Genomic DNA, 24,615 nt, shown 5'->3' on the forward strand with positions numbered 1-24,615 from the left:
ATGTGTAGTATATTTACGTAAAAAATTGCTGGTGCTTCAAAAATATTGGGGCGACTTTATCTCAGTCGGAAGGGTAGTAATATTGCAGAGGTAGGTTTGATTGCAGCTTCCTGCTGCCCCATGTAAATGTAGGCTTGGGCGAGGTATTTAACTGCAAGTTGCCTACTGGTCAGTGTGCATTGGGGAGAATAAGTATTTGACACATCAATTTTTCACATATTCCCACTTACAAAGAATGGAGAAGTCGGTAATGTTCCTCATAGGTACATCTTAGCTGAGAGACACAATCTAAAAAACAAATCCAAAACATTTATTCTTTCTTGTTTTCACAGACCTATTGGTCTGTATTTTAGTTAAGAAGCCCTCCTTTCATCCATTCATGTATATAATATTTTCCTGTTGCACCCCCTGAGTACTGTATGTTGCCCAAATCAAAAACCTCCGCTGTATACGTCTATGTCTAAAGAGAGGCTCTTCACAGCTGAATGAAGAGAGAAGCTTCTCACACAAATGATTTTGTGTGAGAAAAAAGAAAACCACAGAAGGGAAGAATGATTTTAAAAGGGGGCAAAGGAGAGTTTTTTTGGTGTGTTTTTTTTTTTTAACAGAGGTGTTTGTAGCTGAATGGGGGTTGCCAAGGATTTTTCTGAATGCAGTTTTCCAGCCGCTCATTGAGATCCCCATAGGCGAGGAGAGTGAGAGAGTTTTAAAGCTGCAGGGAAAAGACACAGAGCAACAGTAAAGGGATTTATGATGGGGATAGTTTGGTGAAGTGACAAGAAACGATAAGTGCAATGCCGGGAGCCCCAACAAGATCAGCCCCCCTCCTCCAGCTCCTCGACCCCAACCGAGGGATCTAATTGGAGACTGGAAAAAAGGATTAAACCTCACACAGACCCCACAAAGGCCAGCATTAATGTGCACCAGTACAGTGCCAACATCCTCCAGCAGCCTTCGCCATACACACACATGCACACGCACGCACACAACTTTTTTCTGCAGCCACAGTGTGGCTCTTTCTCTCTTCTCAGCAGATACTCTCCCTCCTAAACCCTTCCTGTCCTTTTTTTATCACATTCTTAAATTTATGTGCATTCATAAACATGCGTTTGGCCTCTTTCTGCAGAACCATTGTCCAATTTCTCTCTTAAACTCTCTTTTAACCAGCCCATTTGGAGGATTTTTACTTGCCTCTGGGTTGCTGCGCTGTTCGTGCCCCTGCAGGTCGTCAGCAAGAGGAAAAAGCAGGAGAGCAGCAACGTGGAAGAAGAAAACAGCAGCGGCTCTCACTGCTGTCTCCATGGTGAGGCTGCTGACCTGGCAGTCCCCCTCCCCACCCCCATCTCAGCTTTGACATGCTAAAATATAAAGAACGAGAAGGTGGACTGCTAGAGGGGAACTCTTGTCGGATGTGGCATGTTTGGACTCAGCTGCAGAGCGGCTTGTCTTTGAGATGATCACGAACTCAGTGGGTTGATTTTTTTTCTCCCACGTCTGGAGCTGCCTGTCGCTTTTTTTTCTGCAGTTTCTGAAGTCATTCCTATGTTCAACTTTCTCTCTTTCTCTCTGCTTCGCTCCTTCCTTCAGTCACTCTTCAGTGAGTCAGGACCCTCCTCCCCCTTCTGCTGTCAGAATGTGCCGATATCTTCCCCACTCACTCACTGCTGAGCACAATCTATGAGTGGGTGGGTTAAAGAACATGGACGCAGAGTTGAGACAAACTGAAAGGCAGCAGCAAGTTATTAGAGAATAAAAACAAGGCTGCAGATGAAAAAGTTGAGTCCTAGCTCTGTTGGATGGGTTGAGGCAGGGGGGAGGCGAGGATTTTAGGGGGAGGGGTGATTAGAGGAGACAGAGGGGAACATGCTGGCTCACTCTTGAAGTGTCAGACTCTACAGCGGGGCTCTGGAAAAACAAGAGCGAGAGCTGCAGCTTGTCTGGAGCCTGTTCAGCCATGTGGGGAATGGATGTAAAATGAGGCACCACTCGTTTATGTTTGGGACTCTCTGAGCTATTTGGATGAAGGTTTTTTCTTTCACATCAAAAGTCATGGATTCTGACTCAGACTCTCCTTTCAACTACTCCTGGCCGTCGTTTCCCAAGATGAGGATATGCCGGAAAACAGGGAAAAAAGGTAACAGGATGTCAGTTTATTTAAAAACTATTGCATTTAGATGTAAAGATAAAAATGTTCTTGAATATGTTTTATGACATTTTCAAGTACCTACAGTGGAATAGGCATAGGACATTCTCACAGCATGACATCCTCTACCAAAAGTACAACAGCTTCACAATATTTAGAAGTTGACAAATATAGAAAATAAAAATATACAGCGTGATGTAACTGGTTTAATTTCAAACAGAGAAGTGATAATTTCTACTACTGCAAAAAGAATATGTTAATCATTCTTGGTATAATAATCCTACCTATGCTATTTATTTATAGTTCATTTAATATAAACCAATTAAAAAATGCAGGAAGAACCGTTGCCATGTTCAGTGAAAGACAAGTACAAGCCTAACAAGATAATATTGGCTGGTTATGCATTGTTATCTGCTGAAGCAGCCACTAGCTGATGAACTGAAAAGGAGCTCATACCTTTACAGTCTTAAACCTTTGTTACTTTAATAAATGTGATGACTAATGCTCCTTCAGTTTACAAGCCATGACTGCTCATGTTTTGTTTAGCCCAACAGATATGATTTGAAGTAGTTGAAGGGTGTGTTAGTAACACTAACATATCTGTCAATGAGGGCGTTATGTGAAGTGGTATGAAAGGATAAACTTAGACCAAGGGGAACTGAACAAAGTCCAGAATCAACTGTGATGTAAAGTGATGCTGTTTTAGTACTATGAGGACAACAATCAGGAGTAAGTAAAGTTTATTTATAAAACTCTTTTCACAGACATAAAATCACAAAACCTTGTACAATAAAAATCAACCTTAAAAACCCTAAAAAACACAAAATCACCGGAAGAAATGCAACAAAATCAAGAGATAAAAGCCTAGTAAAAGTTGTCTATCTGGACTGGAATCTTTACGTAATCTTTTTAAATCAATACGGTATTAGTGTGGAGATTTCTCTTATCCATTTGATTGGCAGTTTACAGCAAAAAAGTAAGGAAGAAGATCAGCCAGAAGAAACCTGAGTCTTATTAAAATTACTTTAAATCGTAGGAACAGTATTTTTGCAAATCTTAGTGGTTTTGAAAAAACAACGTTTAGAAAACTCTGTACCTTGATAGAGATTACTGGCCTATGTCTACTACAAAGTTTCTCTATTTGATGTCAGCTGGACAACAAATAGACATGGCCTGGTTTAAAAAGCGTTTCAGTATTAGGGTATTTTCTTCCTGTACGCTAAAGATGACAGCTGAGTGCCCTCTTGGCAGATATATGTTTCACTGTGGAACAATAAAGTTAAAATTAGAACTGTTCCCATTACGCATTGTCGCTCTCAGGCCTTCTACGCTGTAGCGGCGGCTCAGTCAGACTTAGATTGCCGCATCTTTTCCAGTGATGTAACCTGATCTCTGACAGCATGTTGGGGAATGTCTGATGTCCGCTCGAAGGCTGGTGAAGCGCCCTGCGGCGTTCATCATCCTCAGGCCGCACTGTTTTCGTGGAAGAAGCCTAAAAGTGGTGCTTTTATAGCACAGTGCCAAAGAAAAGCTTGATCCTGTGTGTCTTTCCTGTGTTTTACTTTTACTGCATTGCAGTTTCCTTCAAGCGTCTATTGAAAGTAACAGTTTGCATTCAGTCATTTGCTAACAGAATTCACATGTGTGCTTTAACTTAACATTTCCTTCAGGGAGAATCATGGGAAACCTAACATAGGAGCTTAAAATAGCCCAAATTTACACTATTGTGGTTTTAAAGCTTATGACTTGTATGCAAGTGGGTGTGTTTGTTGGAAGGAAAGGGAGACGCAGGGGAAGATCCTGTTACTGCCACGGCTGTGTCATGGCTTACCTCCAGTGCTCTTTTCTTCAACTTTCTCCATAAACCCCATGGAAGATCATCTGTGTCACGGTGATGCTTACTGACTTTTGCAAATATCTTACACTCTCTGCGCAAACATTTAAATCTCACAAGAGGATGCAACATTTACAGACATTTTCATTTTTTCAACACATAAAAAGTGAATTGTGATTTCAGGTGTTCACAGCTGTTTCTTTACTGCGAGAAGTGATCGCTGCTCAGTCTGGCTCTCTGACTTGATCTCTTCATGCATTCAAATGTAAACACGACGAGTATGTGATGCTTGGACCAGGAAGTTCGACCACAGGTGTCATAACTCTGAGCCATTTTTGTGGATATTGGTGAGCAACTCTTTAATGGTTTAAATGTCCTTAAAAACAAAGCTGAAAAATGATACTTCAACATTTGTTATGAATCCTTTCGACTTTGATTATTATTCTATTCTCGGCTGTCGTCAGAGTGACTGCTGGTTTAGATAGGTGCTTAAAAAGAAACTTACATCATAAGAAATGTTTCAACATGAGCAAATTATTTTTTAGCTCTCAAAATGAATTGCTCCAAATGTTTATACTGATGATAATTTTATTTATCTGGAATTTTTTGGTTTCTGCATAAACACTTGAGCTGGACAGAAACCTTGAGAAAGTGTTTTTGTGTCAAAGCACGTTCCATCTCTTTGTCTCTAGGGTGTGCAGGAGTTGAAGGGTCACTCTCTGCATGTTTAACTGCCCTGGAAACCTGGCTGTGACTGCTATCTTTGTCTGTGCAGACCTGCATGCTCTCTTTTTCACTGTGCTGCCACTGTACAGAGTTGGCTCTCACACAGCAATTTATTCCGACTATCGCATCGCTCCACATACATTAAACACTCTGCATTTATTAGGATGTTTGGTAAACATTGAAGAATCATCTGCAATTTCTAGGTTTTGTAAAGCTTTGACATGCTGATTTAGATTTTCTTTTTTGAGGAACTACAATTCTTACTGGACAATATATTTCTTTGTATAATTTCTGTTGTGAGTAGTTTGAATAATTAATATTGGAGCAGATCATTGTATGTCTGTGAGAGAACAGTTCCTGTAAAAAAGGGTTTTGCTTCTGTTCTATGAGAACAACAAAAATGAAAAACAAATATAGAGGGATCTTGTGCACTACTTTTAAAACTCTTTTGTAGTTTTAGAACAGCTAAACCTGTGAGCAGGTTTATCTTACCAATAAAGTTAGATAGTCCTCTATCTTGTTAAGAATATAAAGCCTCTGCTTCATGTGTTATTTCACCGGTTAACTGATGCTAAACACAGATCTCGCTGCCTGACAGTAATGTTCACTGAGTCACTGTTTATAGGTCAGAGGTGTGTGAGTAATTGAGTCCATGGCAGCCAGCTGTGGCTTTGGATGGGGCCCAGAACCTGAAATATTTAGCCCGTCTGTCAAGTTCATGACGTGGGCTTGTATGAAATGGCATCTACTTTCAAACAGCAGTCTGACCTCCATCCAGGCTATAACCACCCCCTGTGAATTAAATTGCTGGACTCGTTCTAATCCGATGATATGTAGTAGCGTGCCTGATGTGATTTTGTGCAGATATCTCAGATGTGGTTTCACATTTCAAACAGAGTAGAAGCTTGTTGGACCCAGAGGATTTAAGAAAGTAGCTGCAACGGTTTGTTTTCTGTTTGAAAGGTATGTCAGGACTTTGGAGAATGAGGAACGATGTCGGGTAATCTCTGTATACACTCGGCTGGTTCAGCTGGAGTTAATTCATTTAGATTTAATGTGGATGTGACGGGAATCATCTGGCGTCCTCATCAGTGTCCGTTTGACTCCCTGTTGCCTCTCAGATTTATGGGACTTGCCGCCCACAGGAAGCACAGCCAATTGTGGGTCTGATTTATTCTCTGTTTCAGATGCTGAACCTCTCTTCTTCTGCTCACTTTAGTAGTTACGATGGATTTGTTTTAAAGAACACTGCAGAGTTTAGGTTTTAAACAATGCTGGAAGAGAAGTGGTAGAAGCAGCTCTGCCAAAAATATGTTTTCACTCCCTCCACCCTTGGTATAATTGGAGGCGAGTTTTGAAGGTCGTAAAATAAGCGTTATAAAAATTATTAACATTTACCTAAGCTGCTGAGCTTCCCTCCTCTGTTTAGTGTGGAAACTTTCAAACAAGCTGCTAATTTGATCAGGTTTTATTTATTTATTTACATATCTTCAATATAATACAAAATACCTTATTGTCCCCACTATAAAAAAAACAAACAATCAACACAATCAAAAAACAAAACAAAACCAAAATAAATTTAAAAAAATGCAGCAGATCTTCACTTTAACTGTCTTCCTTGTTATGTTTTTCGAATTGTTTTGGGAATCAAATTTTATCTTCACATTTCTTCTGGTGAAAAGGTGATCACCGAGAGACTTTCTCAGACTGTGCGGGCTATTAATGTCTTTTAATAATCTGTTTAAATTTGTTGTAGTTTCTTAATGATGACTTCAGACTCGTCTCTTATACTGGAATCTGTTGTAAATGACCTAAATCTGTCACACCCTCGGCATCTTGATCTGTTGCTGTTGAACTGCTGTCATTTGAACTGCTTTGAAAAACACTTGTGGTTTTTCAAAGAAATGCACTTCATTCAGAAAATAGATATTCTGACTCACTATGTTGCACTTGATTCCCTATTTATTATTTTAAGACAAACTTTGAAACATGTTTACAGTTCTGACTTGACAAGATTTTAAATGCATGTTTAATTTAGCAAATCCTCTGAGTCAGAGAATAGACAAAAAAAGCTTCCAAGTGCACCGTTCCTTAAATAATGGGTCAAGTTGAAGATGGGTTCTGGAAATAAAGGCTCTTTTTTAAATCTGCTAAAAAATAATAGCTGGTGTTGACCCATTTCCTATTACTGTTCTATCAGCATTTTATATTTCTAATTGGGTAAACAACACACGGAGTAATATTCTAATAATTTACAACAGTCCATAAGAGTCTCATGTTTTGCTGAGTTAAATGTTCTGCAGTGGCTTGCCAACATGTACATGATCCCAGAGACACTAGAAGCTTAAAGTTGGGATTTCGGAAGGATTTCGATTTTCTTTTTCTTTTTTTTTTTACATCTAATGTATGAAAAATGGTTGTTGACGAACGGAAAGACAGTTTTTGTTCTCAACTTGAGCTCAGATTAAAAGTAAGTATTTAGACTTGTTGGCAGATTCTCAGATGCCAAAATAAAAACATGGCTTAATGTGTGCACACACAAAGCATACATTTATTTTAGTGTGTTTTTTGAAACTGATGGAGTAAACTGCCAAAATGATACTGATATGACTACTCATTCAATAGACTATAAGATATATACACATATGTCACTTTCTCCTGATCTCAGCTCACGACTATGCTCTTAATAACCATATGTAAACAGCTCAACTGTGTACAGTCATATACAGAGTTACAGACTATTTTTTAAGCTCTATTTGAAATGTACAGCTTCCCCTCTGCAATACATGTTGCACACCCGGTTCTCTCTTACCTTCCCAGGTATATATATATATATACCAATAAAGTGACTTTTCAAACTAGAAAATGCACAAAAAGTTCAAAGTAAAGGGGTCCGAGTACCAATTCAGACCATATCTTTTTGATTTTTATTTGGTAAATACTGTATGTTGGACACTATGTGTCGTTTTCCGTCTTCTTCATTATTATGCACGGTTTGGATTGGTCTAGCCAATAAAATCCACTGAAGTGTGAGGTTGTTATGTGAAAAAATGTTTGAAATGGCAAGGGATATGAAAACGTTTGCAAGGCACCTCAATTTAACTTAAATCCACACAACTGTACCACACAGTGATATTAGGTTAGGAGATCCGTAGGTTAAAAAATATAAAGCCTGAAAATGGCAAAAATAATCAAATCTTTCTTGGAAGGTAGGAGAGAACCGGGTGTGCAACATGTATTGCAGAGGGGAAGCTGTACATTTCAAATGGAGCTTAAAAATAGTCTGTAACTCTGTATATGACTGTACACAGTTGAGCTGTCTACATATGGTTATTAAGAGCATAGTCGTGAGCTGAAATCAGGAGAAAGTGACATGTAAAAAAAGTGAGTTCAGCATGATTTTAAAATAGTAAAAGTATACAAGTTGGAGATGAGATAAAGCATTGGTTTGACCACAGAGTGCAGTGATGATATTTAACAAAATTAGGCTGTAAGCAATGTTTGTTGTAAGAAACTGTGGAAATTTCCTGGAACTTCACTGAAGTTTAAATCAAATTAAAATCAATCATCACAAACATGCCGTTGCTTTGAGTTTCAAAATACTTTTTCCCTCTCGTCTTCTTTTTTTTTTTTTTACTTTAACCCTGAAAACTTAGAAGTCTTTGGAGGCTTTTGATCATTCACATGATATTCATCAGCAGTTTGAGCCTGACTGGTTGTGTTTTAAAATTGATATTCTCAGATTTCTGAGTTTACTTAGCATTTACAGACCGTTAGTTGTGCTTTGTTCAGATAAGTTTGAACAATAGTTCACTATTAATATTTCCTCTGAGGCTCATGGGGCTGCAGCCTCTTTACTCAAATGCATATGCTACATTGTAGCCTGATATTTTTTTTAAAAAAAGCTGTGTTGCGGAGAAGGTGTGCTTTGTGTGGAGCAACATGCCCAAGGGAGAGGTGTGTGTGTTTTTCCCCTGCTGATCAGCACAGCCAGGCTGCAGCTCACAGTGCCTCCTCTGTGTTGAAAGGGTTCCTCTCAATGCCACTGTGTGCTCGCCAGGAGTTATTTCCACTCAGCCGCTGTATCAAAAAGCAGGGCGGGGAACAAACATGTCTGCAGATTTCCATCCACAGCAACTTCATGTATGTGCAAAAAGACCCAGACACACTCACACACACACTCGAGAAGAGAGAGAGAGAGAGAGAGAGAGAGAGAGAGAGAGAGAGAGAGAGACGGAGAGAGATACAGAGAGAGAGAGAGTCTTGATACTGAACAATGACATGCATCTGCCCAGGATGTCTATGTCACTTCCCGTGTTTGTGAGCAGTCATTTGGTGTTGCTCTGGAAACCAAATGTAATATTGAAAAATCCCCCCTCCGTGCAGAGAAAAGCCAGTCTATAAGGGAGAGCCAGGCCTCGTCCCCGACTCGGGCAGCAGCTGCCAGACTTTCAGCAATGATACACGGCAAAGACCAAGTGTACTCCAACGCCATGCTGGTGGACCAGGTGAGCCACAGTCACTTTTCAGTCTGAGAGTGAAAGTTCTTTTAATGTAAAACACTAAAATCTGCTTACAGAAAAGTTTCTTCTTGTCGCTTTTTCCCGTTTCTGCTTCAGGTGGACGGAGCTGACATTAAGTATCGGTCTCCAGGGAATGAGGAGGAGGTCAGCCCTTCGTCCTGCTGGGATTCCTTCTCTCCCACTCTCGTTGAATCGGGGAATTGCTCCCAAACCCATTCCCAATCCTCACCCCATCGCAGGCCGAGGGGAAGTCAGGGCCCAGGCCGGGACAATGGCAGGGAGGCATGTGTTTCTCCCCCTTATCCCTTTGCCTCCTCCCCATCTTTTCCTTCCTCTCCCTTGGCTTCCGCAATTCGTTTGTTCGACGGAGGGCAGAGGCGACAGACGCTGACTGGTCCTTCTGACTCTCCAGCTTTGAAGCACAAAGAGTGCAGATTGACAGATGCGAGCCGGGGTCTGAGGTATGATTTTGTTTCTGCTGTGGGTTTCATCACTGTGTGATCTTGTTGCAATAAATATTTAAGGCATCATGGTAAGACAGCTAAGTTTAACGCAGCTGCTTCATTGAACTATTTTGGGCCATTTTCTGCAGCAGTTGGTGAAGATGAAGTACAAAGAAAGAAGTCCTGATATTTTTGAGCTGAGTTTCCTCAGTGAGATTTGATCTCAAGAAATCTCTCAGCAGTCTTTATGGTGTTCAGATTTGCACACAGTTAGTACTGTTTTCTAGGTAATGAGGGCAGTCTGGTTTAATTTCTCAAAAAACTATGAAGCTTATCAGAAACCAGGATGTGGTCGTACAGCTAACTTGAATTAAGGACATTCTTATATTTTCACGCTCATGAATAGGTGACAATATGATTCTTTTGCTCTTTTAAGATGAAAAGTATTGAATTTACGTTTTGCTTGAATTTTCGTTTTGTTTGAAAAATTGTACTTTTCAAGTTTTAAACAACTTTTTCTGTTCACTTGCTGTCCAATGCATGCTTGAAAACATCAGGACAAGTATTCAAGTTGAGCAGCAAAGTGACAGACCTAGGAAAAAATATCCAACAGTAGAACAGCATCTGAAAATCATGTTCAATTTCAAGAAAAAGATTTTAAAAAATCCAGCAAAGGCCTTAAACAGGATCTATAATATGCATCACCCTTCAGTTGATCAGCTAAAGTATGGACATTTTTCGCCAGAAGAGGAAATCTTATAGATAGAGCTGGTACCCATTGAAACAAAAATAGAACTATATTATGCTACAACATGAAAAATGTATTCTTCTGACAATTCACTTTTCATGTTTGTACAATGAATGAATGGTTCATTGGAAATGTAGTATTGTGAGAACATGGAAGGGTTTTTCTTGTAACATGACAAATAGGTATAATGTAATAAAATAAAAATGTTAAAAGTATATTGTTATACAGTTCCAGTTTATTTGTGTAGCACATTTTAAGCAACAACGCAGCTGAAAGTGCTTTACATCATAAAAACAATTGTGAACATTGCATTTTGTCAAATGCCGTCATCAGCATCATCATAAAAACGTCATTTAGCTCTGTTTTATTTTGTGTGGGTTGCCACTGTATTCTTATTCTTCTGTAGAAATCATCTTGATATTTGCCAATGTTTTTTTATGTTAAGTTATATTTGGTGTTGCTTAGAGATTCTGACAGGAAAATAACACATTAAGCAATGTTGATGGAAGATTACAAAATCATAATTGATCATTTCAGCCACAAGTTCCAGGGTGGATGGAGTATTTAGGTGCTTTCAAATCTGGTCTTAGTGGATTTCAGTATTTTAGACAAACAGTCTATATTTAGAAGCACATCTCCAACTCACTGCCAAAAAACTGGGCTTACTGTGGTTAAACCCACAGTAAAACTGAAATTTTCTGCTAGACAAGAGTTGACTTGTATATGCAGTTAATCTGATAAACAATTTAATGAGACTGGATTACATAAAAATAAAAGGTGATGGTCTGAGTACACAACCTTGAGGCGCTCCTTTCTTAACTAAGATCAAGACTTATGCTGAGTTTATAAAATAGGGAAGACACCAGACTTACACAGCCACAAAAAGCCAGTCAAATAATATTTCAAATCAAGGACTTCAACTACATTTGAAAATTTACCTGTATGTTCTTTGGACGATGTTGAACAAATTAATATTTTAGCATTCAGGGTCGTAACCCCGCCATGTGTGCTTTTCTGTTTGTTTTGCGTCTCTTTGTGGATAAATAGCCCCAGTCTTGAGTGTGACAGTGAAGAAGAGGATGTTTTGGGCCTCTCCTACCCTTGCTCATCTTCGAAACAGAGGTCCGTCCTGCAGTCCAGCTCTGGAGAAGAAAGGGACTCTTTTGACACTTCACCTGATTTTAATCGCTCACACTCCGAAACTGCAAGGAAGTCCAACAAGGTAAATCTCAGTCCATTAGAAGCAGATGAAAATTGGAACTGGGCAATTAGAAAAAAAAAAAACTTCAGTGGCTAACATCTTGGATTCAGTGTTACTTTATATTTTCGTAATATTCTCCATCAAATGGATTATATCCTTTTAAAACTAAATTAAAATTTGAACCCTGTTCAGTCATTCCACAAAAAAAACATCCTCCATTACAAGTTTTCCAACAAACACAAACTACCTTGACAGCCATCAGTAGATAAGGTCAGATTGTCAATAGCTCAATAATGAGGACTAAAGGTCAGAGATGGGTCTGTTTGCCTTACACTATTGTGCTGTTCTCCAAATTTCCCTGCTCATTGACTGAACTTGTGAACTCCTCCCTTGTAACATTTTCATCACACGTGTTTTCTTATCCAGAATTCAGAAGATGCTGAGGTTCGTCTGCGCTCGTACTCCTACTCCTCCCCTAAGGCGAGGCCGTCGCGGCCTCTGCTGAACCGGGACTCGGCTATCAATGATCTGGAAGAAGGTGTGTGAACTTTGGCATCTTTGTCCTGCAATCCCCCTCCTTTGTGTTTACAAGCCAGTTGAACTGAAAAATGTGGCCATTTCAAGCACCATGATGTACAGTGGTGCCTTGGTATAGCGGTGCTGTAGCACTACTAATGATGAGACAATTGTAGTTTGTGATTTGCAATTTTAAACTAAAAGTTTTCAACGTTAAGTTCCTGCTTTATTCCATGTAGATGGCACTTTCAGCAGCGGCGGTCGTTCACTACTTCAGGCTTTATCTCTCTCTAAATCCTTATCACGTCTCAACCAAGTTAGTAAGTATGAGTGCAGGTTGCAACTTAGACATCAACTTGGTTTGTTGGTAAAAGCTTTTTTTATTTTAGCTTTTTTGTTTCTTGACTCATTTCACGTGAAGAGCTGCTCAATTACAAGGTATATTTGAGATATTTATATTTTTAAGTCTTACTATAAAGAAATCAGAAAGGAAAATAAAAAAGTCTGTTTTGGTTGTATTATAAACTTTGCAGTAGTTTCCCATTGTTGCCCTAATTGTGCAGTTCTGTCTTTGTGGTGGGATTTAATTCTTGGTGGTGAGCACGAGACCACTGTCTCACTGAAATAACATATTTGCAGATGTCCAGTAATCAAAAGCAGACCTTTTCCCAATCTTCATTATTTTTCCTCCATGGATAACAAAATAATAGTTTTCCAAAAACTAATTCATAACAAAAAAGAACCTAGAATGGCTGACAAGCAGAAGAATGGAGATTTGGAATAACACTCAGCTCCCGTTGATCACCTGATGGATGGAGGAATTGTTTCTGGTCTGAGGCTTCTGTTATGTTTCCCTTTGGTCACGTTTTGTTTTCCTCTTGGCTTTTTATTTTTCCATCTTCACTGTCATCTGGTTTTTCGCGGAAAAGGTTGTGTTTGTTCTTGCTCTGTTGGGGTTTGCTGGATCCAGGCTTCTTTATGCGATCCCTGTTTTTGCCTCTAACTAAATAATAATGGGACCTGGTGGGGGTTTCCAATTCTGTCAGCTGATCTTTCTGTGATTCTGTGGCATCTAATAAAATGCTATGAAAAAAATGTTTGCCTGCTTACAGATTTATTCTGTTTTTCGTATTGGTCACAGTTAAAAGATAGCTCTACTTACATTTTTTTTTAAAATCGGTTTTCAAACAGTGATTTTGTTCATTGGGGGGGGGAAAAGCATCATTTTTTTGAACAAAGCAAAAACAGAATAAATCTGATGGTTTGGGGGGGAGAAACACTTTTTTTCACTGCATTGTATCTTCAAATGCATTGACTTATATTTCTAACTTCTTTGTTTCCTCGCTATAGAACAGAGAGCCTTCAGCCTGACCGAAACGACGAGAGAAAAGAGGTAAACCACCACGTCGCTTCCTGACCATCAGGCCTGCTGAACTGCGTGTGCTCTCACTCAGACCTACGTCCCTCTTTTTAGTCATCAGCAGTGAACAGCCGATAGAGATTGGCTTAGATGGAGCCCGCATGTGTACACATGTGTGGGAGGTTGTGTGTTTGTATCTCTCTGGTTTTGAACAACCCAGGGTCTTAGTGTGCAGGATATGACATGCTTCCTGTAGCCAGGCTGGGTCTGAGAGTATTCTCTGATTGCAACCTCAAAATAACCCAGAGTAAACAGCAAAACCCTGGTCCTTCTTGGATGTCAAACTTCAGAAACATCAGGAAACATCAGGACCACATCAGTGGTACTGAATTTATTGTGTGTGCATACTGTAGTGTTTATGCTGGGTGGTGATTTAAACAGCTGTTTCGAAGTAACATTTGCTTTAAATTCTTTCCATTCATGTAACACATTTCAGTCATATGTCATTGTTCATCTTCATCTTACTGACTTCATCATTGGCTAAAAAACATTTACTGCTTTTACATAGGAAACATCACGGCATTATAATTGTAAGGATATAAGGATACATAAAACTCACAAGATGAGACAATATTGAGTTGTACTGAGGACAAAATATTAATGTTACTTTAAAATAAACTTCAAAGATCAGGCAAAAGCCACCATGACCGCGACTGGCTAGGGCTTGAGATAACAGTCACTTCAATAAGAAATATTGTGATGTTTTAATGTTATGAAGAAAACTTGCTACACCCCTACGTATTAAACAATTAGAAAATTACATAGGACACATAGACACTTAAATGGATATACTAATTAACTTTTAATGTCTTGCAGAAGCGATTGATCTTTAATATGAACAAGAGATACAATTGTGGTGAAAAGAAAACACACCCACTTAATTTTACAGCTGTACGTATCAGGGTGTAGTAAAAATGATTTGGTTATACATCTATAAAAAGCAGACCCTTAAGTGTACAAATACAAAAAAACACATTCTGCAGTGATTGTTAGTTAAACGAAGACAAAGACAAAATAGAAGAGCTTAATTTGAAAAAAAAAAAAACACATTTCCATTACTTATTAACTGATAATCATCAGTGTGACCATAATTATCTGAAAATAACATGAATCACAAGATTGCTAGAAATATATGCCAAAGTAGAGATGTTCAGCCAAAGCCAACAGAATCATGTTTGGCAAAAACCGAACACAGGATATCATCAAAAACACCTCATACCAAGCATGGTTACAGAGGGATGCTGGACTGGGCATGTTTTTCAGTCACAACACCATTTTATTTCACGGAGTATTCACAGTATTCCAGAATTGGTGGTAAGATCTGTCCAGTAGGTGAAACCTGGCCAAGAACAAATGTTGCAACTTACGTGAAACTGACTGATAGTGGGGGAGAAGTGTTGGCATGAACTGTAAAATCCCTGATTTTGGACATGTTGGAGCCTTTCCAGAACTTTAATGACTGGTTCAAAGAAGGCACAGTTGCATTTATCCAGACTGGAGCTTGTGAAAGCACGAATAAGAGTTTCAGCTACAAGATCAGGTGGAGAAGGACAACGTTTTGAGATGTGTTTGACGTGAAAGAAGGCAGATTTGGTGCTGTACAGCTCAATGCAAAGCACAAAGAGGTTCTGTAAAGAATAATGTGCCAAACTTCCTATACAACAACATGAAAACATGTAGTCATACAGAAAACAATTATTGCTACTAAATGTGGTTCTACATGCTGCCTAATCATGGGATGTACCTCATTTTTAAGTACAGATACTCCAATAAAAGTTTATTCAGTTAATAATGAAACTCTGGAATCAGCTGTGTGTCTTTGCACACTCGATTAGTCTAAAAAACCAGCAAAGATCAGATTGTTTCTATGTGGCCTGATCTAAAAAAAAAACCTTGAATTGCTGTGTACATTCACTTTTTATAATGACTGTATGTGCTGTTAGTGCTTTTCTGGTTGTAATTTGGTTCCACTAAAACTCCATTTAAACCCTTTAGTAACAAATGTCGGTGACACAGTTTCTTTAAACCTTAATCCCAGATACCACCAACAAGATTCATTTTCCATTTTCAGTTTCCTACCTGAGAAGATATGAAGCCTTTCTGAGGTGTTTTATATCCACACAGGATTCTGGGTTTCCGTAAGCGGGCCCAGTCAGCAGAGGAGGAGAGCACGACATCACTCCAACATCTCACGCTTACAGAGTTCCTCAAAGAGTATGTCTCCTTAAAAAAATGGGCTCACAGACATGCACGTGTGGTGTACCTCATTCTGTCCCTGCTGTAGCACCAATCTCCAGCCCATCTTTTAAACACTCAGATTATTATTTTTTTTTGCATTTGTATTTGTACTTGGCTATGCAGGAATGCACAGTGGTTTGGTCTAATATATAGGGAAAGGTAGCTTTTCATTGCATGTTTCCTTCATATCTTTCTGTCATTGTTTCTTTTAACCTAGGAGGCCTGTGGTAACCAACATTAGTTGCTGTAAAATAGCTGACAAATTAATAACTGGAGTTTGCCAAGGTGGATCTATAAATAGCAACCACTAGAGTCCATAGTGACTTCCAAGCATGCCAAGCATGTTATTAAGAGTAATAATCTGTAGACCAGGGGTCCTAGAAGACTGTCTGGACATTCTTTCATTTCAGCATGACACCATTTTTCCTGATTAGTCAACCTTTTCCAGTCTGTTGAAGTACTAAAATAATTGCTTGTTTCATAGCAAAAGAGATGCATGTTAGATTTTAGTGCTGAGGTAATTCTGAAACCATGTGAGAGTGAGTTCCCTTTGAATATATCATACAGGATTGAGGATGAAGAGTGGGATAAATACATAATCCCGTCTAAGGTTGAGTCGGAGAAGTACAAAGTGAGCCGGACCTTCAGCTTCCTAAAGAGCAGGATGTCCAGTACCCGAAGCAAAACCAAGGTGAGTCAGCGCTGAGGGACTTTGCTCCAAAGGGAAAATAAAATTCCTACTGGGTGAGATTTTGCTGGCATGTGTTTAAAATGTGACTGAAAAATCCCTGCAGTTGACCTTTCTAATTAAAAAGTCAGAGCTGAAAGGCCTCTGGAAGAAGTGCACTAAAACTTTAACAACCCTCAGAAAAGCCCGGTCAGAATTCCTGCACTGGGGGGCCCATTGTCTGAAAGTTGTGCCTTTATTTGGAAAGGGAGAAGTTTCCTCTCTTCAGGACTTTGCAGAGGACATAGTGAAAAATATTCCCTTACATAACATGTAGCACCCCCCTCCCTCTTCCAGCCCTTACTTCTTTTTCTCCAAAAAAGCCTGAAGAACTAAAAACACGTTCTGTTGTAATCCCGTGAACACATGTTTGTATGTGCTTGAAGGCATGTTTTCCTCACACAATACACTGGGACAGCAAAAAAAACAAACACACGCTCTCGGACTTCCTTGCAAAGTCTGGGAAGAAAATAAATATGGCCCCATCACACACATACAGAGAGAAATCCCTCTAATGCCCCCCAAGGATAAAGCACTCTAACATCAGCTGTCCCTGTAGACCTTAGCAAAGTAAACAGAAAAACCCACTCATGTGCCTCTTTATCTCAGCTAGCCTCACTGCAACAGGTGTCTTGCACCAAACTGAGGGCTGCTACGTGCTACATCTTTGGTGGTTTACATAAAAATGTGGCTTTAAGTACAGTACACGTCAGCCAAAGGAGTAAAATCCAAGTATTTATGACCTCTTTTGTTTCAGGTAAAAGGGAAAGAGACGAAGGAGGGAAAAGAGAAGCTGGGAGCGTCTAATGGGCACCAGTTCGTTCCCGTGTCTCCGCCTGCTCCTTCTCTCTGTGTGGCCTGTGATAAGCCTGTTTCTGGGAAAGAGTCGTTGCAGTGCGCCAGTGAGTATTTAATGTCAGAACTGGTGTTGGATAATGTCCTGTAGTGGCTGGAGTGTTTGAAGATTGTTTAAATTACTCTGCACGCGCTGCCATGATGTTTTCCATAGTGACTCTAAGTATGTTTCATGACGGAAGAATCACTGGAAACAGAATCCGTATATGTGATACTTCAGTTTGCCGTCAGTCAATTTATGAGATTAACCTGGATTTCCTCTGCCTTAATCTGTAGACTGCTCTCTGAATGTCCATAAAACCTGTCGGGAATCTGTGGCAGCCTGCGGAAAGGTAATCACTCATTATTCATTTTTATGTCAAGTTTAACAAATAACGATTTTATTTTTATTATAATGTATCAGAATTGATTACCCAGTACTAATAAGAAATATCTTTTTTAAATCATATCCTTAAAATATGATAAACTTGCTGAATTCTTTGAGTATAAAGACCTCAGCCAGCAGCCCGTACTTTGATGCATGTTAGGGCATAGTTAGTGTTATGTGCTTTGATGCATTGAAGGAGATGAGATCATAAATCCTTATGCTTATTTTCACCTTAAAATGATTACTTATATGAAACAGCCTGCAGAAAAGTTTCCCTGATGTGTTGGAGACCTTAGAATGAAAAAACAAACAAGAGGATCCATAGAGCAAAACAGAAATCGAGACTGACCAGAAAAAAACAGTATACTGCCTTGTTATAATCAAATTAATAACAAAAACTAAAAAGTAAAGACTCACATAAGCTTGGAAGTTATGAGTAGACTGCATTTTTTAAAAAATTCTACATAAATCTAAACTATCTGAGTTTAAATTTACTGAATCAAAAGCAGTAATTACAGCAAAAGAAGCTTATCTGAACTCAAAATAGTGAGTTCGAGGCAGCAGGAAAATCAACTTTTTTAGGGTACCAGACCTTTTTGGTGTTTAGATCTTAATTATTTTTCATTCTTTGTGAGTTCACCATCAGATAAACAGTGAACAACTGGTCACTTCTCTTTATAAACAATAATTCTGGCTTTATACATTTTGCTATAATGACGGGAACAGACTGGAAGTGTGTAGCTGAACAAAAGTGGAAAGATGAGACCAAGTGGAGAAAAGAAAACATCTTATCCCTGGTGTAATATTGTGATGCTATCTTGGTTTAGGCCTGTTTTGCTGGGCCAGTGATTGAAGAGTGAGAAATAACAGCCAGTTTAAAAGAAAACATTCAACACTTTTATCTGTGAATTGAATCTTCAGAAAATGTGATGTCACAACAGTGATTGTAAGCACACACCTTGTTCCACCACACCGTAATTACAGAAGGATTAAATTCTTGTTTAGGAATAAAATGTTTCACCTCAGTTCAATGGGAATGTTGTCGACAGACTCCATGTTTGCATGTTTTCCTTTTTCCTAAGCATGGCTGCTCATTGCACATATCAAAAGTAAACATTTATATAGTTTTACCACTCAGATTGTGTTTTAACATTCAATTATTCATAAAATTAGTATAAATCACACATTTTTCTTCCTCTGAATAGGTACAGTATTTCCCTTTGAGATACTCCTCTACTGTAAAGCAGGATTGTGTGTGTGCCTTTTGCATGAACTTGGAAAATAAAACTTGTATGTTGTATCATACAAAAGATAAACCAACTGATTTAAAAAAAAATTAATACAATATGTTTTTCAGTAACTTTTAAAAAGGTTTGTCATTTTCGACACACAAAAAACAATAGTTGTTAGATTATGTGTTTTTCACTTGCACTTTTTTTGCAGGCCTACATACACACAATAGGTTTCTCACAACAGAGTTGGGAACTTGTCACATTAAACACTATTGAGCCTCTGCAAACACAAATGACCTTTTAACCCCATGAACTGCACAAACACACTTAAAAAAATATAAGTGTGTTTTTCTTACAGTCACCTTGTTCTTATGTAAATATTGACTGCATGTGCATTTTATGAACAAAATCACTGACTTTATGGCTGCTCGTGTTAATATAATTATCTTTGTTCCCCAGAAGCTGCAGGAGAGGAATCTAGTGCTAATAAAAAGCAAGACTATGTCTCTCCCACAGAGTGAGTATCCCTGCCCCCACCCAAGTAACTCGGGATCAAAAGTCCTTCTTTAGTTTGTATTTATTTAGTTTTCACCTGTCCTCCCTCATCTCACAGTTCAGTAAACCTCTGCCCTCCTTCCCCCAGTCTGCCCAGTTAAACTTCAATCCAACTCAGCTGGGGGTGAAGCCTGGATTGTCTTTATTTGTGTTTTTGCGTTCACCTTTTTCTTGCACTATTGGGAAATTAAGGTTGCTCATGATCTGAAGTAAATCATACAAAATTATCAGCTAAGAAAATAAAATCCAATACATTTTTAATGTCATCTTCTGCAGTTCTTCAAAAATTTAATGAAAGCTTTTGAAAGGATATATATACAAGTATTTCACAAGTCTTTGAAACTATGGTAACTCTGAGTAGTGCAGCAAAGATTTAAAATAAACACATTTAACATCATCTTGCAAGCCACAGTTGTTACTATGATAATAGTGCAATCAATAAGTTTTTTGCTATTTTCAACGTGGTGCATAAATTCAAGATAAAACTTTAAAGCACAACTACTTACTTAAGTTGACATTTTCAAGCACTTACTGTGCAACATATTTTGTTTATGTCCACCTTTTAGATAATTTTTCAGAAGTATAACAACCTAGAACAAGAGAAAAGTTAAAAGTTGGAAAATACTGTACACAATGTTACAATCAAGAAGTCAAATGATCATCAGAGTGAGTTGAACAGCTTTGTTTTAACATGAGAATGAAAGTGGAAAAATAGCTAACTTCCTGTCGTCAGCTCTGGAGGACAATAGTAAAAACCAGATGCTTCTACTGGAACGATCCCACAAAATATTAGACTATTTACGGGTCACTATCAGAAATCTTTGAGTAATCAGAGGAACTATCAAGACGACTATGATTCGATCATCTTAAAACGGCACGAGAGGGTTTGTGTGATTTAACTCTACACTGTGTCTGCTTCTGCTCAGATAATTTTTTTATAAGATCAGTCTCTTTTACTGGTGGAGTTGCAGAAGGAGGGAATTCCAGAGGGCAAAGTGGCTGGAAGCTCTGGGCCTCATGATAACCACACAGTGACGAGAAACATAATATGTAGATCAACTGATACAGTTTTGCTTGGAGTAACAGATGAGAGAAGGCTATTAAAGTTAAGCAGAAAGAAATATATTGAAGAGATTATCTTGATAATGAAAGAACCCGAGTTCAGTCGAGAATAAAAGTTAGTTCTTTAGCCTGAGGGGACGGAAGAACTGGTGTGTTGTTAATTTTAATTGGCGAACTTCCACGTTTCATTACTCTGCATTTTGTGCCAACAAGGACTTTTGTTACTTTTAAATTTTACTGGTAGAAATTGCAAAGGGAGTTGGGAGGTTAAAAAAATACACTGTATTTACAGAAGGTGTGAACAAGGGTAAAAAGGTAAAACACAAAGAAGATGGACCCATGGACAAGATGTGACTAAAAAGGAGCTGGACTTAAATTTTGATTCAATTGAGTTCAACAAAAGAGACATGTTCAGTTTTGTGTTGATGCCAACGGTGGTGGCTAATCTGATGATAAGGATATTATGTGAATAGATCAGCAACAATGAGAATGACCAGCCAATTTTGTCTTTCTTGTAAGCACCTAAATGTAGGTGGGGACTTACTTTCAGCCAGCTGGCTGGCAGTTCTTAGCAAAATCTTATGGCAGAGGCAATGGAGGAGACAAAACTCTAGTCACTACTTGGAATGTCATTTAAAATACTTGAAACCACAGAAATGGTATTGCTAAAACATCAACAGTTTAAAAACACTTTTAATCTGAAATCCAGATACAAATAACTTGCCAACTCAAACTCCTCGCTGAGTTTGGTTCATGTTCCTGTTTATCTTTCAGGTTTTGTTAAGGACAGTTCTCCAGCTTCTCTTTTTTCTTCCTCCGCCTGCTCTTCCCCGTCATCTTCAGCTCCAACAATGACCAAAGAGAAAAGGGAAACAGTCGCTTCTTTCTCCAAAAGCCAATCAATCTCTATCGACAGCAGGTAGGGCAGCAGCAAATTATATGCCAAAGTACTCATTTACTTATGCAATTATTTTAATATTCATTATCACTATTGTCAATGTTATTATTATTATGAAGGACTTTTAGACACTTGTGGCTGTGGGATGTTTTTAGACTGCACTATGAATAATAAGTGGTGCAAACGAGCTTTTTAGGAAATGTCTGAATCCATAAGCACTGAATGATAGCAGTAAATATTGATCAGTCAACGTCACGCTCATGTGGCTGAAGCTATCGTTGAAGTTATTGTTTTTTTTTTCAACAAGGACGTCGAGCCCTGATTTATTTTTATTTTTTTTACATTGTTTCCCTGTAGAGGCTGGAGTGAAGCAGCAGGGGTGGACAGTGAAAGCAACATGGCAGCTTGCACCAACAGCTCTCCGCCTGAAGAAGGAATACCTGTCACAACAACTCCCCATTTCACCGACCTACCTATCAGCTCAAAGGGTGAGTGGCAGAGAGCAGCAGGAATCTGGGCAAACATCAATTAAAAAGTGACTCTTTGTCTTGATGCTGTATATACAGATACTGTTGATGCTCCTCTGCTGAGTGACTTGTCAGCTGACCTGCTGGGGCTCGAGGTGGAGTCGTGGAGTCTCGCCGTCTGTCCAGACTTTTGTAGACAACACGACAGACGCACAATCAAACGACAAGATGTTATTTATGGTGAGGTCTTTCTGTCTTTGGCTGTTTCTTGCAGGACGTAGCTGTGCAGCTGTACTGCACAAACAAGGAGGCTTTCAAAGTATACAAAAAGACACATTTAAAATGACTCCTGGTTTCTTTGCAACGTTCTGTTTTGTAGACAGCATTCTTGGCTAAGTACTTCTGTGTTTCGGCTGTTTTTCTTTCCTGGTTGGAGCCATGTTTGGACCTATTGCTGCCATTAGTGTTGTGTGTTCTCTGAGATTTCTTTTCTCTCATATCACTACTTCTGTTTGGAGCTGTGTCTCTTTCCTGGACAGAGTAATTGGCAAAACATATTACTGCTAAGAACTCTATATGTTCTGTTTTTTCTGTGACCTAGAAAACACTTTAAGCTCCATCTGCCACTTTCAGAGCCATTGATGGAGCTATTACTGTCCTCAGCTTGGTGTCTTTCTTTTTCTTTCTCATACTTTCTCATATGTCTTATTATGTCTCCTGAATATAGTCAATATTTGCTGCAATGTCAATGACTGCGCTTCTTCACACTTTTTAATAACTGTCATTACTCTAAATAATAATAATCTATTTGCTTTTATGTAACTGAATGACTATGACTGAATTGTACTATGAATTATAATTGACTAATTTGGACCGAATTGGATTTTAATTATGAATGTGACCTGTTTTTGACCTATAATGTGACTTAAGATATTTATTGTGAATTGGTGCCTTATAAATATCTTAAATACTAAATTGAAAGGAACAAAATACAATTCCATTAAGTTGGCTATGAGCCTTTAGTCTGTGATTTGATTTTAATTGCCATTTTGTGTCAGGATATTACCATATGTGTATTATTTGTCACATATCTATTGAAATCTAGAAATGTGGTCATCCAAAAGACCAAAGCATTCCCACAGAAATGCTACAAATACAAAAGCACATGATAAAGTTTCCCAGTTTCACACAGCTATTTTTGAATAGTTGTGACCAAACTATTATATAATTATGTTCCATTGGAAAGAGCCTAAAACCAGCCCCCCAGTTACTGAACACCATCATATCCTAGATGTCCAAAGAAAGGCTCTTCTGTTGAACCTGTCCTGACAATTTTATTAATTCTCATTCAAAATCTTACATTAACTTATGTATTAATGGTTGGCTAAAACTGTGAGAAAACGTCCCAAATAAATGAGTCGTCTGTGTGTGTGAACCATTAGACGTTTGACTCTCAGTGTTCTCTCTCTGTGTAGAGCTGATGCAGACGGAGCTGCACCATATTCAAACTCTCACGGTCATGTCGGAGGTGTTCAGGAGAGGCATGCTGGAGGAGCTGCAGCTCGACTCGGACTGCGTGGCCCGGATCTTCCCTTGCTTGGATCCTCTCCTGCTTTTCCACAGAAACCTCTTCAGAGCTCTGCAGGAACGCCGGCAGGCTGCAACACAAACCGACAATTCCCGGAATTACCTCATCCATCAAATTGGAGACGTACTGCTTCAGCAGGTTGGTGGCAGGCAGGTTGGCAGTCAGAGATAATCAGAGATCGATGTTAGTGGTCATCATCATCATCATCATCATCATCATCATCATCTCCTTCAGTTCTCCGATGAGAATGCAAAGACGATGAAGCAGGTGTACGGAGAGTTTTGCAGTCACCACATGGAGGCTGTCAATGTCTTCAAAGAGCTCCAGCAGCAGAACAAAAAGTTTCAAAACTTTGTCAGAGTAAGTTTCCCCTCCCACCTTCAAAATGCCTTTGCTTAGCTGAAGATGTTTTACACTCGCATTCCTTCTCTCCTGACAGCAACAGAGTAATAACTCTCTGGTCAGACGAAGAGAAGTGCCAGAATTCATCCTGTTGGTCACGCAGCGCATCACAAAGTATCCAGTTCTGCTAGAGAAGATACTGCAGTACACTCAGGGTAACGTATCTTAAAAGATTTAAAATTCATGCACGTTAAATCTTGTTGTTTTTTTTATACAGTACCTTTTAAAATGATTCACGCTTTTGTCATATTAAAATCAAAAAACTTGTGTGTATTTTTTAGGATTTTGTATGATTGCCAAACACAAACTAGTGATTACAAGAAAACCTTTTTTTTTCTGAAGAGCATGACTTCCATTTGTATTTAGCCTCCTTGACTGCTTTCGTAAAACTACCTATCGCTGCAATTACACAAGTCTTTTATGGTATGTCTGATGTTCCAACTTTGCAGAGTACATTATGCCAACACTGAATGGAGGGTGTTTGTCCACATCAGTTTATAGTCTTGCCATGCTGTCATAAAGTCCAGATTTGCGAAGTGCATATCTAATTAGCTATGTCCACTCAGCAAGTTCTCCCTCCCTTCCTAATCTTTAGATCTCTGCAGCTCCTCCAGATTTACTAATGCCCTCTGTGCTGCCACTTTTAGGTGTGGAACCATATCTTGGTGGG

General features: G+C 38.9%; 1 protein-coding gene across 8 annotated transcripts in view; it reads left to right on the plus strand.

The window, feature by feature from the left end:
* The window catches only part of LOC103470008 (rho guanine nucleotide exchange factor 28-like), a 50,804-nt gene that overhangs the window by 17,291 nt on the left and 8,898 nt on the right, over positions 1-24,615 (plus strand). For 3 of the 8 annotated variants that reach the window (XM_008418114.3, XM_008418112.3, XM_008418113.3), the window contains exons 11-27: positions 9,090-9,211; positions 9,323-9,687; positions 11,465-11,639; positions 12,045-12,156; positions 12,374-12,454; positions 13,485-13,527; positions 15,679-15,768; positions 16,360-16,483; positions 17,277-17,421; positions 17,651-17,706; positions 19,433-19,490; positions 21,365-21,509; positions 21,846-21,976; positions 22,055-22,195; positions 23,431-23,681; positions 23,778-23,903; positions 23,983-24,100. In XM_008418114.3, coding sequence (XP_008416336.2) covers positions 9,090-9,211; positions 9,323-9,687; positions 11,465-11,639; positions 12,045-12,156; positions 12,374-12,454; positions 13,485-13,527; positions 15,679-15,768; positions 16,360-16,483; positions 17,277-17,421; positions 17,651-17,706; positions 19,433-19,490; positions 21,365-21,509; positions 21,846-21,976; positions 22,055-22,195; positions 23,431-23,681; positions 23,778-23,903; positions 23,983-24,100 — 2,283 coding nt within the window. Of the gene's footprint in view, positions 1-1,194; positions 2,135-9,089; positions 9,212-9,322; positions 9,688-11,464; positions 11,640-12,044; positions 12,157-12,373; positions 12,455-13,484; positions 13,528-15,678; positions 15,769-16,359; positions 16,484-17,276; positions 17,422-17,650; positions 17,707-19,432; positions 19,491-21,364; positions 21,510-21,845; positions 21,977-22,054; positions 22,196-23,430; positions 23,682-23,777; positions 23,904-23,982; positions 24,101-24,615 lie in introns of those variants that run through there. The other 5 variants (XM_008418115.3, XM_017306753.2, XM_017306751.2 and 2 more) reach the window with 5 other exon arrangements.

Source organism: Poecilia reticulata, chromosome 9 (genome assembly GCF_904066995.2).
Source record: "Poecilia reticulata chromosome 9, P_reticulata-male-v2, whole genome shotgun sequence".
In the NCBI taxonomy this organism is placed as follows: domain Eukaryota; kingdom Metazoa; phylum Chordata; class Actinopteri; order Cyprinodontiformes; family Poeciliidae; genus Poecilia; species Poecilia reticulata.